At 59.7% G+C, this 13,537-nt stretch overlaps 2 protein-coding genes across 7 annotated transcripts; one reads left to right on the top strand and one right to left on the bottom strand.

Moving 5' to 3' along the window:
* Window positions 1-620: 620 nt before the first annotated feature.
* Window positions 621-9,766, top strand: HMGA1 (high mobility group AT-hook 1). Of its 5 annotated transcripts, none has more exons than XM_082664246.1 (6): window positions 621-735; window positions 978-1,091; window positions 4,274-4,419; window positions 6,303-6,386; window positions 7,035-7,089; window positions 8,410-9,766. In XM_082664246.1, the coding sequence occupies exons 3-6, from the start codon at window positions 4,318-4,320 to the stop codon at window positions 8,661-8,663; spliced, it is 495 nt and encodes a 164-aa protein (XP_082520372.1). In that variant the 5' UTR covers window positions 621-735; window positions 978-1,091; window positions 4,274-4,317; the 3' UTR covers window positions 8,664-9,766. The 5 variants fall into 5 exon arrangements, with proteins under 5 accessions (XP_082520372.1, XP_082520370.1, XP_082520374.1 ...); XM_082664244.1 differs by having other exon boundaries at window positions 4,274-4,452; XM_082664248.1 differs by having other exon boundaries at window positions 7,035-7,085; window positions 8,407-8,602.
* Window positions 9,767-9,909: 143 nt separating this feature from the next.
* Window positions 9,910-12,467, bottom strand: SMIM29 (small integral membrane protein 29). Of its 2 annotated transcripts, none has more exons than XM_082664673.1 (5): window positions 12,423-12,467; window positions 11,157-11,346; window positions 10,937-10,962; window positions 10,561-10,666; window positions 9,910-10,384 (listed from the first exon to the last, which is right to left on the bottom strand). In XM_082664673.1, exons 2-5 carry the CDS (start codon window positions 11,265-11,267, stop codon window positions 10,319-10,321), a joined length of 309 nt encoding a protein of 102 aa, XP_082520799.1. In that variant the 5' UTR covers window positions 11,268-11,346; window positions 12,423-12,467; the 3' UTR covers window positions 9,910-10,318. The 2 variants fall into 2 exon arrangements, with proteins under 2 accessions (XP_082520799.1, XP_082520800.1); XM_082664674.1 differs by lacking the exon at window positions 12,423-12,467 and adding an exon at window positions 12,180-12,245.
* Window positions 12,468-13,537: the final 1,070 nt, after the last annotated feature.

Here is a 13,537-nt window from a genome sequence, read left to right as displayed (position 1 = left end):
TCGGGCCCATTAATAAATTTAAACCCTGGATTTCACAAGTTTCACGTTTGAATTTCACAAGACCTGCATTTCACCAGTCAGCCACACGCGGGTTGGGACCGAAATGCACATGCTGACACCTGTCCGCCCAGGGAAAATCTAGGGGCCGCGTACCTAGGTGAAGGGAGCGGCGGGTAGGCCGCGAAATTCTCCAACCGGCGCGTTTCTCTCCACCCCTGCCGCCCGCACGGACCCCCGCAAGCACCAACACCCGCCCACATCCACGCGCCCCGCGGGCGCCAAGCCCACACACCCGGAAGGCCCCAAGAGGTGACTCTCCCGGGGACCCCCATTCCATGCAGTAAGGATGCCCTCTCCCCCCCGAAGGACTCCTTGGTGACCCCTCTAAACACCTCCCCACGTCTCCCGGCCGGGACTGTGGGAAGTGGGCCGTGGCCTCGGGTTCTCAGCCCAGGCCTCCCGCGCGCGCCCGCCCCCAGAAGCCCGACACCGCTCGCCCCTCCCCACACTCAACACCCACCCGCGCGGCGGCAGCGGCTGGCGGGCGGCCGCCCTTTTAAATCCCCGGGCTCATTTGCATGGCCCCGCCCCCTCAGTGACACGGCTGGCGCGGGCGGGCCCGTCCCCCCTGCCCCTGGGTCGCTCTTTTTAAGCTCCCCTGAGCCGGGGCTGCGCTTCTCTAATTGGGACTCCGAGCCCGGGCTATTTCTGGCCCTGGCGCGGCTCCAAGAAGGCGTGAGTTCGCGGCCCCTCCGGTGGCTCCTTTTTTTTATATCTATCATTTAATTAAATTATTTATTTATTGAGGCCGCGCACGGGCCGTGCCTAGCTTCCTGCCCCTCGCCATCCTTCGGGGGAGGGGGAATATTTTTGTCCCCCCGCCTGGATGTGACATATAAATACCCCGCGGGGGCCTGGGCGGCGAGCACGCGGCGGCGGCGGTCTCTGAGCGCCTCTGCTCTCTCTCCCGGTTTCAGATCCGCATTTGCTACCAGCGGCGGCGGCGGCGGAGCCAGGCCGGTCCTCAGCGCCCAGCACCGTCGCTCCCGGCAGCCCGGAGCGCGCACCGCAGGCCGGCGGCCGAGCTCGCGGTGAGTCGTCCCCGGGGCCCGCGGCGGCGGCGGCGGAGGGGGGCGCCCGCGCCCCCGCTGCACGCCGCCCCTCCTGCAAGCAGCCCGGGGCTGCAGCGCGCGCCTCCGGCTTTATTCCCAGGCCGGGGCTGCGCGAGCCGCCGGCGGGGGAGGGCCGCGCGGCGCGGGGGCGGGCGGCGGGGCCCGGCGGCGCGGGGAGGGCACCGGCACCCCTTCCCCCGCGCCGCGGGCGCCCTGCGGGGGGCGGGGACCCGGGAAAAGCGCGCGGTGGGGGAGGGGGCGCGCTGCTGCGGCGAGCGCGAGTTGTGCACCCGGCGGAGCCCGGTGCACCTCGCGCGGCCGCCGCTCCCGCCCGAGCCCGAGCCCGGGCCTGGGTTGTGGGGGGCGGGGAGAGGAACGGGCTGCGGCGACAGGGGAGAGTGGGGGGCCGGGTGGCCCCTGCAGCCTGGGGAAGTTCTAGAAGTGAGGGCGATGGGCAGGAACCCCGCAATTCGGCCTTACTCCAGCTCGGCCTTTCTCCTGGCGCCCCTCCGCAGATGAGGCCGAATCGCCGGCCTGGGTTTGGGGCTTCACCCCGACCCCACCTCTGGCCCGGCCCGCGCCTCTTCAGCCCCCAGGGCCCGGCTTGCCTTCCGCCCCCACAAACTGGTTTCTCTGCTTTGCTGGGCTCTGTTGGAACTAGTTCCTTTGACTCCCCGTTTCAATTTCTTTTTCTGGGGCTTTATTTTGCGGGGAGGGCGCGGAGGGAGGTGGCCTTTCTTCCTCTCCCACGCGCGCGCCAGGTTTCCTGCCCCAAGGCGGGCTTGGGTGCCCCCTCTGGCAGGAAGTGGGGCCGGGTGCACCCTCGTGGCGGTGCATGCGGTCGGGGTGCACCGGTTTCCCGCGCCTGCGAAAGCGGCCTGCGCCCCTCCCCCCGCGCTCTAGCCCCCAGTCCCGCCGGCCGACCTGCAACCGCCGGGCGCAGACACTTGCAGAGTCACCCTGGGCCCCGGGTCTGCAGCAGGGACGACAGGGATTTTACCAGCCCCCAGACGGGTAAGGAAAGTGGCGGACTAGAAGGGTCGCCAGCAACCCACTCCATCCTGCTCGCCAACTTGCTCTGTGACCTTGGGCAACTCATCAGCCCTCTCTGGGCTACTATTTTGGGGAAAACAAGGTGGTTCCAGGATGATTTCCTCGAGTCATTCCTGCAGATTGCCTCAGCATTTGTGGAGCTCACACTGCGTGCACAGTGTGTGGAGGAGACAGGCTTGAGGCCTGAAAGGGCTTATTACCAACTGAAGGATTGAAGTTGGACCCTAAACGTGGCTTCGCCAAGCCAGGCCTCTCTGATGTTCAGAAACAGGTGGAAGAGACAAGCATTTGTTAGTCTCACCAGAGAGGGCCTCAGGCCTTGCCTTCTCTGGAGTCCTGGATCTGGGGTTGGGGTGAGCGGATTAAAGGGTCCCCAGCAGCAAGAGGTGGGGGGAAACACCAGGGACACCCACCAGGATCCCCAGGCAGGCTGGCCCAGGCTTTATGGGATTAGGGGCTGGCTTTGCCCAACTGGAACCACCTCTCCGAGGGGGCCTCCAGCAAACCTCATGTGAGGTCAGCACTCATTTAGCTGATTAATTGTGATGTTTAGTTTTGAAGGGGGACCTGTGGTGTAATATAAGATTCTAATCACTGCCTGCAATTACAGGGCAGGCCACGCCACTAATGATGGAGCAGGATAAATCACCAACCACCTTGTTTAAAAGGGTCTTCAAGTCTGAAATATTATAAAATGGAATAATTACCAAAGTCCCGCCGTCTGGAGCATTTCAGTACTTGAGGATCGGGGGCCTCAGGCCCTCTAACAATCACAAGTTTGCAAAAACAGTCTTTCCTCTCATTGGGTTAAAATTGGAAATTGTCTGAATCTGAAAAGGGGAAAGAAAGTCATTTTCAAACGTTCTAGTTCTCATTTTGATCTGGAATGAAGCTTTTTGTTGTTGAAGCGTTTTTAACTTTTACCTGGTTTCATCCTTGCCGCAGTCTGGAGAGGTAGGTGAGGCAGGTGCTTTATCATTACCCACATTTTGTAAATTGAGGGGCTTTCAGAAGTGGCGCCACTGGGGCCCACCCTTTGCCAAGGGCAGCCAGGGATTGGTTATCAGGGAGGTGTGGAACCATAGGCCTCCCAGGACCCGTCTCTATCTGTAACTGGGGGATAATAACGGGCAGGACAGGGATGGGGGTGCGAGGGCCCTCACTGTCCTTTCTCAGCCTCTGGAACAGACTCCCAAATGCTCCTTGCAGAGGGGGGTTTCAGGTAAATTCTATATTAGTAGGGCTGATGAAGCCCAAACAGGCCTCTAAGGAGAGGGGAGATGCTAGAAAAGGACCAAGGAGCTTTTAGGCTCAGCCCTGTTGGGGCTTCAGGGCGTCAGGTAGCATCTGTTACGTGGGCCCCTCTCAGTTGGACAAGTCCCTGCCCCTCATGTAAGGAGGCATCAAAGAGAAAGATCTCATCTGACTCCAGGTGGGTGGGGGCGGGCAAGGGGGAAGAGGAGACTCACCTTTCAGCTTTGGGTTTCTTTTCCTCCTCCCACCTCACCCACTGCGGTTTTAACCCCCTTCGCCCTTCTTCCCAAATCGTCCCCATCTTTGAACCCCCAAGGCTTTTACCCAGGGAGACAGCAGCGGAAGGAACTGGTGGGGCTCTGGCAGGTGGGCCAGGGATTGATGTCTATGGCTGCCAGATGCCCAGGGCTCATTCTCTGCTTACCTTTCCGCCCTTGTTCCCTGCGAGCTACCGAGGCTTGGTTTTCTCTTGAAGGGAAGGGGCAGTTTGGTGGAGGGAGGGGGCCTTGGCAGTGTGAGGACCCCCATCTCACCCACACCGTTGCCAGGGCGGCCTTACCCACAGGCAGGACTGGGCTGGCTGGGCCCTTGGGCCCCGGGCCCTGTGGGGCTGGCAGGACGACAAAGAGCCGTTCTGAAGAGGAGATAAGGAGCTGATTAGGCCCAACGGCCCAGCCCCGCCCTGTGGCTGCAAGCTGGGCTGGGCAGATGCCCCCATCGGCCCAGGTGGGAATCGCGGGGACCCCTGGGAGCAGGCAGTTTCCTGCCGGGCATTCGGAGGGTGGGAGTGGTGAGGGGGTAGGAGGCGGTTAAAGCAAGAGGTTTTGTTTAAAACAACTTTTCCCGCCTCCCAGCATCCCAGCCGTCGCTCCTCCACCTGCTCTGACGACAAGGGAAGATGAGCGAGTCGAGCTCGAAGTCCAGCCAGCCCTTGGCCTCCAAGCAGGAAAAGGACGGCACTGAGAAGCGAGGGCGGGGCAGGCCGCGCAAGCAGCCTCCGGTGAGTCCCGGGACGGCGCTGGTAGGGAGTCAGGTGGGTGTCCAAACCTTTGCCTCGGTTTACCTCTTTGGGCTAGGGAGGTGCCAGGCGTCTTGGCAGGTGAAAGCAGGACTGGCAGGGCGCAGCGTCATTCCTGTACACGTGTGTTCTCCCCACACACCCGTGCACCCCACACATGCATCCCTGGTGCCTGAGAGTCTGGGAGAGAAGTGCAGCCCGAGGGAGCTCTGAGCCCGAGCCCGAAAGTCCAAGCCAGAAGTGACCCTGTAGTCACGCAGGCCAGTCAGTGCTTATACACTGTGATAAACCACCCACCCTTTATTTCCAGTCCATCGTGGACCAGTGCATTATGAAACAGTAAAGATGAATTGTAGAAACGTGAACATTTACATATGGAAGCCCAGCGTTTTTTGTTATTATATTCACTGCACATGATAGTACTTTGTTAATTTACTGTGAAATTTACTATGAAGGTTTCTAAATACTTACTGTACGTTTCTGTAGTTCCTCATCCCAGGACAGTAACAGTTTCTGGGCCAGCACCTGTTCACGGGCCTCCTTGAGTGGCCCTGGATTGGGCTTTGCCCCAGCTCTGTAAAAGGAAGTGGAAGCCCAAGAAGCTTAAAATGTTGGGGAGTTGGTGGCAGAGTGACTGAGAGCCCTGGTTCTGCCCCTCACAGAGGTCCCGTGGGATTAAAAGGCCAGCCTGGTACTGTGGGCACCCCAGGGAGCTTGGCCAGTCAGGCTGTGGGGACCACCTGTTACATGGCGGAGATCTTGGGTTTCTCTCACAGAGGGGCATCTATCCCCATGTAAGGGGCAGCTGTTGGTGAAGCCCCATTACTTCCCTTTCGTGGGGCAGAAGAGAGGAAAGCAGTTGAGGTCGATCCTTGCTGTTTACACGTCAGGCAGCTTGTGTCCACCGGGCCCCGGGTGCCGCCCCCCATCTGTAGGTGGAGAGGCCTGTACTGACCCTCAGGACCTGTGAGGAGTCTGACAGGTGGTGGAATTCACCTGCCTCTTTCAGAACCCACAGTTTGTGTGTGGGGAGCTCATCCTCTTAGTCTCATTCCCTAGGCCCACCCCTGCCGCCTGTTAGTTTGTGGTCAGTGGGGGGGTCAGGGAAGGGGTGTTGGGTTACTGGACCATGAAGAGCCCCTAGGCAGCCGCCTTGGGAAACCATAGCTGACGTGCCTTTGCTGCCCAGCTTCTATGCATTATGTAGCAGTTTTTTATTCTGTCTCGGGCTTATTAAAATTTCAGCGGCACCAGTGGGCAAGGATCTCTGGGGTTCCGAGATCTGGACATAACTCCTCCTCCCTAGGAGGCAGCCTGAAGGGAGTCTGGTTTGCAGGTAGAGGCTGTAGGTTCCCTCTAGGGGGAAGGGGGATCCTTTCCCCTCTTCTGCATCATCTGAGGGGGTGGGCAATGATCACAGCCCAGTGCTGGACACTTGTACGTTTTTCATTTAGTTTTCGTGACACACTACAAGGTAAGTCTTGTCACCATTTACAGATGAGGGAAACTGAGGCTCAAGCATTAAGTGTCTTGCCCGAGACCTTAGAGCTAGTCAGTGGCCGAGCTGGCATGACAGAGCTGCCCAAGAGTGTCTTTCTGCCCCTGTGACACCCTTCCCAGAGGCCTTCTGGCCTCTTGTCATTTAGCTGTCATAGGGAAGCAAGGGGAGAGGCTTTGCAAAAGATATTCAGACGGAGAACCTGAATCCCAAGGGCTGCCTGCCATGATTCCATGATTCCTGTGGATTCCAGAGTTGGAGGATGGCTTGCAGACTTAATTCTGCTGGGCTGGGGCAGAGGGCTCTGTCCTGAAAAGGGTGGAACAGGTGGCTTCTGTGTCCCTGACAGCCCCGTCTGTCTTTGCAGAAGGAGCCCAGCGAAGTGCCAACGCCTAAGAGACCTCGGGGCCGACCGAAGGGGAGCAAAAACAAGGGCGCTGCCAAGACCCGGGTGAGGCTTGAGGAGGGCCCTCTTCCCACGACAGCAGCCATAGGAGGTCTGGGAAAGGGCCGGCTTGTCCTTATTCTTGGCACCCTCTTTTTCTCTGGCATATGGGCGATGATGTGTCTTTGCTAATTGAAGAGAGTGGGGCAATGACTGAGGTCTCACTTCTGGGGCCTTGGTCCTGCCCAGGACACTGGGGAAATCGAGTCAGCTGTCCCGCAGCTTTCCTGGTCTGGAGAGAGGCGAGTTAGGAGGAGCGAAGGGGCAGCTCCTGGGCTGAGAATGTCACCTTTTCTCCCGGAGGCCCCCCGGGCTCCTGAGGGAGTGGGGAGAAGCAGGGAAGGCCAGATCTACAGTGGCATCAGCCTTTCAGAGAAGTTGTTTTGTTTTTTATTTTATTTTTTCTAAGACACGACTCATATCCTCTGAGTCATGGGTGGAGGAGGGAGTGGGGGGCGTGTGTGTATGTTGGGGTGGGGGGGCAGTGTGGCTGGCCAGTCATCACCAGCTGGACTCGGGTGGGCCTGCTGGGCTGAGAGTCCTGGGCTGCCCCGAGCAGAGGAAGGTAGTTCTGCCCCTCCCTGCTCTCCCTCACCATCCAGGGCACTGTCAGGAACATCTTTGACTTAGTGGATCTTTTCTCTGACCATCTAGAAAACCACCACAACTCCAGGGAGGAAACCAAGGGGCAGACCCAAAAAACTGGTAGGTGAACAGGTGGCGGCAGCTTGGCTCTTCTGGGGAGGCTGTTAAGAGCGGGAGACGCCCCCATCCTATGCCCGCATAGGAACGTGGCTCTCCCTGACCTGCAGGGCCAGGAATGGTGAGACTTCATGTTTTACCCAGGCCCGGAGAGGGGAAGGGACTTGTCCAGGGCTTAGGCTTCCTGGCACCCAGCCCAGGGCTTTTAAAGGGCTGTGTCCACGAGACCTGAGGGGTCCCAGGTACAAACCAGACCAGACCCCCTGCGCTGCCCTACTGGGGGTGGTCCCTGTCTCTCCTTCCTCTGCTTTTAGAACAGACTCAGAACTTCTCGGGTGAACTTGGAGGTCAACTACTAGTGTTTCTCCTCCGCTGCCATTATAGAAATGAGAACGCCGAAGAGGTTTAAGGAGCAGCAAAGGAGCTCAGGCCTTGGCAGGCGGGTGGGCGAGGGGGTCACGTTGGGTGGGGGTTGAGGTGCGATGCCGCAGGGAGCTACCTCCTCAGGGAGGCGCCGTCCATCTCTAGGCCCCGATAGCTGGTAATGGAAGTAGGCGGGTTGAGCCGGGAGATGCTGCCAGGGGGTCCACTGCAGTGAGGGCCCTCCCAGCCCTTTACTGTCCCCAACCTGTCTTCCCTGAGGCATTCATTCCTCGAGCCACCACCGGGTGAGGGGAGCTCTGGGTGCTGGCTGGGCCCCAGGAGTGAGTAACAGGAAACAAGTTGTTTTGGAGTTTGTGCCTGGCACGGGGGCCCCGTGTGGTGTCCCGACATTCCCGCCCAGTGAGTGAGCCCCGGCGGCACACACTTCCCCTTCCTCCCCGCCCTGGCCTGGGGTCAGCCTGTGGCCACTGCTCCGCAGCCCAGCAGCTGCCCCTGCAGGCCAAGGCCACTCGGTTCCCCTGCACCCACCAGGGGGGCTCATGCAGCCTCCAGCCACCCCTTCCCTCCTCATTTCCTCTCCCTGGCTGCCTCCTCTCCTCCCCTGCCCGAGAACCAATCACTTCCTCGCTTCCTCGAGCTCAGTGGTGCCCCGAGCTCTGCCAGGTACCCCTGCCATGGGCCTGGGGGCCAGGGGGCCTGGCTCTGTGTGAGAGCAGCATGTGTGTGGTTTTTTTTCCCTCCCTTTAAATTCTTCCTTTTTTATGAATGAAACTGGGCCGTGGAGGTTGCTGAGTCACCCACACACTCAGCCCTGACTCATCCCCCTTCTGGAGAGCCAGGGAGTGCGGGGAGGGGTTGGGGGCGAGCTTGGCCCCTGGGCGGTGGAGGAGGGAGGGGGACAGGCCTGGCATTCCTGCTGATGGCCCTGCCCACCCTGCAGGAGAAGGAGGAAGAGGAGGGCATCTCGCAGGAGTCCTCAGAGGAGGAGCAGTGACCGTGCCGCGCCGCCAGCTCCCTCACCGAGGAGCAGTTTCCTTCTGGGACTGGACAGCTCCGCTCCGCTCCCACTGCCCCCACCCCTTCCCCCAGGCTCTCGTGTCACCGCCACCCACCTGCGCCCTCACCACCACACTACACAGCACACCAGCCGCCGCCGCAGGGCCCCCGGGGGCCCGAGTCGGGAGCAGTTTCCTTTGATTTCAGGTCCCAGCGACCCCTGACCCACGCACCTGACTTCCCACTGAGCTGCTCCCGTGCTGCTGCATCCCCACTCCCTCAGCGTGGGGACCTTGCTGGCTGGGCTCTTGGTTTCGGGGTCCCTTCTAATCCCCGACTCTTCCCTCTGGCTTCCCATTAAGGGGCCTGGGAGGGCTCCCCTGGCCTTAAAAAGGGGCCCAAGCCCCATCTCATTCTGACATGCCCCACTCCCACTGTACTAGCGGCAGCAGGTGTGGCCACTGGAGAGGGGTGATTGGCCCCAGATGCCCCCAACCAAGCTGTGTCTCACCAGGGGTGGCTCGCACGCCCTTTGCTTCCTTCCCACCTTGCCTAGTCCCTGCAGTAGGTTGGGCCGCCCCCTTGGGGGCACAGGAAGGCAGGCAGGAGGGGTTTAAGCCCCCTCCCCCCTCTAAGCAGGCTCCAATCTACCTTGCCCTCACCCTGGAATCCAGTGCAGTGATGAAAATGCAAAGTCACCTTTATCCAGGTGAGGCCCAGGAGGCCTGGGCTCCCGGTGGCAGCCACTTAAGGCGGGCTAGAGCCACTCCCTGTCCCTGTCTGCTTCCACTCTAGACCTCGGTTTCCCCTTCCTTCCCTCACTCGGGGCACTAATAACAAGGAGCTAGCCTTGCCCACTCCCATCCTTCTGCTCCTCCCCAACCCCCAAGGTTCTGGTTCCATCTTTCCTCTGTTCACAAACTACCTCTGGACAGTTGTGTTGTTTTTTGTTCAATGTTTCATTCTTAGACATCCGTCATTGCTGCTGCTACCAGCGCCAAATGTTCATCCTCATTGCCTCCTGTTCTGCCCACATTCCCCTCCTCCAAGATGCTCTTAGGGGAAGGGGCCTGGGGCAAAGCAGGCTGGGTTACCGACTACCCCAGTCCCAGGGAAGGTGGGGCCCTGCCCCTAGGATGCTGCAGCAGAGTAAGGAGGGGGGCCTGTGTTGACCGTCGGGTGTAGGGGCCACCTTCTCCCCCTGTTCTGTCAGGGAGGAGGTAGCCATTATTTGTCCCAGCCTGGGGCCCCCCCTCTGGTTTCCTATTTGCAGTTACTTGAATAAAAAAATATCCTTTTCTGGACTGAGTCTTTCTGTGATGGGTGCCTGGAATAGGGAAGGGTGGAAACCAAGGCTGTAGTGGGTGGGGGAGGAAGAAGAAAAAGCATTGGCATCAGCTCCAGGGAAGGTAACTTAAGCCCCTCTTGAAGAAGTCAACTATACCCCTAGCCACAAAACGTTTTATTTACAAAATATATATACCGAATATTATACATTAGGCCCTGTCACCATGGGAACAGCTCCAAAGCCAAGTCAAGGAGGGCTAGAGAAAGGTGGTGCCTGTGGAAGGGCAAAGCTCCACCCTGTCTCCCAGCCACCCTTCCACCCCAGAAGGAAAAATTCCCATTAGCTCCTGGGAGTGGCTGGTAGGCTCAGCCCACAAAGGACTGAAGGCCTAGCAGGGAGTGAGGTGACAGTGGGGGCTGACTGCTATGCAGGGCTTAGGACTGGAGACAGATGGGAGGAGGAATGGAGACCCAGTACCCGGGAGGGGGAGCTGGGGGAAGCAGCAGGCTGCAGGGCCCTGGATGTTCCAGGACCCCATGGTTCTGAAGAGCAGGGCAGGGGGCTCAAGTCATGTCTTGACATCCAGCAAGGGCATCCGCTTGTGCTGGTAGCCACTCTGCCAGCCATGGACCACCTGTAGGGGAGGAGACCCGCACCACAGGGCACAGTCCACAGCACAACTTGGGAGGAGGCACCCCACTAGCCACGGCCCACATGGGGAAGGCTGAGAGCAGAACCAGGCTCTGTCTTCAGGGGTATCAATAGAGCAGGCCCACCTCTGCTGATTCTCGCTGTCCCCAGAGTGCTCACCTTGGGGTCTCCCACGTCAGAGAGGAGCTCCTGCTCAGCCTCGTGCAGCTCCTCAGCAGGGTCGTAGCTGTACACAGGGAGCAGGTGATGGCGAAGCCGGTCCACCCTGGGGAGCATGGGAGGGGGCTCAGCCCAGGGGACCCACTCCCCTTCTTCAGACACCTGACTGCCCTGTCTCTACTCCCCCTGGCAGGGGCACACTAGAGCTCTAACAAGACATGTCTGGGCAGGAAAACCTAACGGGAGTGCAGGGAATTTCAGGTTTGTGTCTGAACGGCTGAGGAGCATCTTACATGTATGCAGGGATCTCAGATCCTATGGGAAGAACTTTAAGCACAATTTGGGGGAGGTGGTGCGGGGGGGCAGGGACACTCACCGCTTTTTCTTCTGGATATACATTACCTGTAACAGAGACACAGCACTGTGGAGGCCGCTGAGCCCAGGATGGCCCACAAGTGACAGGGGTTTACCTCCACACCCTCCTCTCCCGTAACAGCAGGACAGCTGAGATGCTGTGTGCAGGCTGGACCAGGCCCACCCAGCCCTGCCTTCGCAAAGGTGTGGGTAGGTAGGTATGTATGTGGGGGGTTCCTTACCACGGCCACCACCACCCCGACCAGGGTGATGAGGAAGAAGGGCCCCAACACATAGCCCACCATGGAGTCGCTGCTGGCCTGTGGGGCATTGGGCACTGTGGTGTTACTCATGACATCGGCAGCCAGAGGGCTGGGTAGTCAGCATGGGCAGTAGTAGTACTGCCTCGGGAGGGCGCCTCCACTGGGCTCCCTGGGGAGGAGGAAGGAGGTTGTCAATTCCACTCAGGCTCCGGATTCCTCCCCAAGAGCTAGTAATATATGAAAACTTAGGTCAGGCACTGGGAAGAGGGATCTTCCAGGTCAATGTGCTGGGTTTAACCCTCCAGGGACTCTCAGCAAGTCCTGGGTGTAAACGGCACCAAAGGGAGGCCCAGACCAGGGCCTGAGTCCTGCCCAGCTCCTATCCCCACATCGGGGGGGGGGGGGGGGCTCAGCTCAGGTGCTGGCCAAACATTTGCAGATATCAATTCCTGAGGAGAGGTTAGATGTAGGTTCCCAGCTCCTGCCCCAGCCTCCTGGGGTACTGGACTGCCAGCAGCTATCCAGTGGAGCAAAATGGGGATATTAGGTTAAAACATGAGGGTCCTGCATTGCAGCCTAGGGGTGAGGTGGGAGCATCTGAAGGAGACCATCTCGGCCCGGGTCCAGTGCCCACACTTCGGTCTATATAGGTCCTATGCCCTCTTTGTCCCTGGAGTCACGCCAGGCATAGCCTGGGCACCGTCTCCCCCATCGGTCTCATGTGCCAGGGTGGACACAAGTGGGCAGGGCTGGACTGCATCTGCGAGGTGATGTCACCGCCCCCTGGTCCCCACTCGGGGCTCCGCCCGGGTCCCTCCCCTCCTGGCCTGGAATGACAGAAGGAAGTGGAGAGGGTCAGCTCCCATGACAGATGCAAGGAGACTGTCCACGGGTGGCTGCACGCAGATACACCCAGGTCCTTGACCCCGGTTCTCCTGGGCTTCTATCGGAGGGCAAGGTATGAACTACCCGTCCCGCTACCCGTGGAGGCTCCGGGCTTACCCAGTCGCATGCCCGTCCCATAGTAGAGGGGACATGCCGAGGTAGGGAGGGTGACAGGCCGTTCCTAGGATGCGGACCAGCAACGGAGAGCGGGAGGTAGTTCCCACGGCGCTGGGAGGCTCAGGCCAGGGGAAGGGAACTTAGGGGGAGCACAGAGGGGTCCGGGCCTCCTGGCATCCCAACACCCCGAGGCGTGGACCTGTACCCGCGCTTTGCAGCCCATCCAACCCGGCCAAGCCTTACCTCCCGCCGATGCAGCCCGGAAAGGAACGCCCTCGGTTGGCTCCCGGGCCCCGGAAGAGCCGTCAGGCGCGTGATCAAAGGACCCGGGGAAATGGGCGGGGCCACAGTATCAGGGTGCAGCCAATCCGATGGCGGCAGGCAGAAGGCCCGGAGGCTTCGGGAGGGGCCAATCCGGAGGCCGGGGGTGCTGGCGGCGCCGAGCCGAGACGGCCTGGGCTGCGGGGTCCACCCTGTGACGGCAGGGGGCAGCCGAGGGCTGCGCAGCGGGGAGGGGCGGAGAGGGGAGGGGCGCGCGCGGCTTCCCGGCGTACCCCGGGGCGGACCCCTGCTATGCGGCCGCGCTTGGGAGCTCACATTCCAGGGAGAGGCCTGGCGTCCGCTTTACTCGCACTTCTGGTTGGAGCCCAGTCACGCTCTAACGTTTAGCCCAGGCCTCACAAGGCCTCCAAAGCCCCGCAAGGGCTTTGTTGAGCCCTCTAGACCTCCTAGCGGCGCAGACTGGCCCTCTGTGCAGTGCTCAGAGTGTGTAGGCAGGCCTGGGGTAGCCCCTGCCCAGCCTTGGACCTCAGGTCCACCCACCTAGCCACCCTCTCTGCGCCTCACTCTTAATATTGGTAAAACAGGCTGCTGTAAGGATTAAACCATGACATGGGTAGAGCCTAGCACATAGCATGCCCAGAATTTTAAGTTCCCTGTTAGCCTCTTTCCGGTTTTCCAGGGCACAGACGGAGCAGCGAGGTGAAGTTCCTCTGGGTCATAGGTAACTTGACAAGTAGGTAAGCTTGAGTTGAAGCTTCGGTCGTCTGACAATTAAAAATGTCACACACTTATTGGGGAAATTTGAATAAGATTAGTGGGTTTTACCAATGTCAGTATCCTGGTTGTGATGTTATACTATAGTTTTGCAAAAGTTAGCATTGGGGGAAGCTAAGCAAAGTGTACAAGGGATCTCTGTTATTTCTTACAACTGCATGTGAATCTAGTTACCTCGAATTGTGTGTGTATAGTTTTGTACCACACCTACCTTTCCGTCACCAGAATCACACACAATTGGGAAAACTCCAGATTGGCAGGCGATAGAAAACACCCAAGAACATAAAGGTTGTGGCAGCCGA

This window comes from Grampus griseus, assembly GCF_964374135.1.
Source record: "Grampus griseus genome assembly, chromosome: 10".
Classification (NCBI taxonomy): domain Eukaryota; kingdom Metazoa; phylum Chordata; class Mammalia; order Artiodactyla; family Delphinidae; genus Grampus; species Grampus griseus.
The sequence above is the reverse complement of the archived record's forward strand: the minus strand, read 5'-3'. Positions and strand labels throughout refer to the sequence as shown.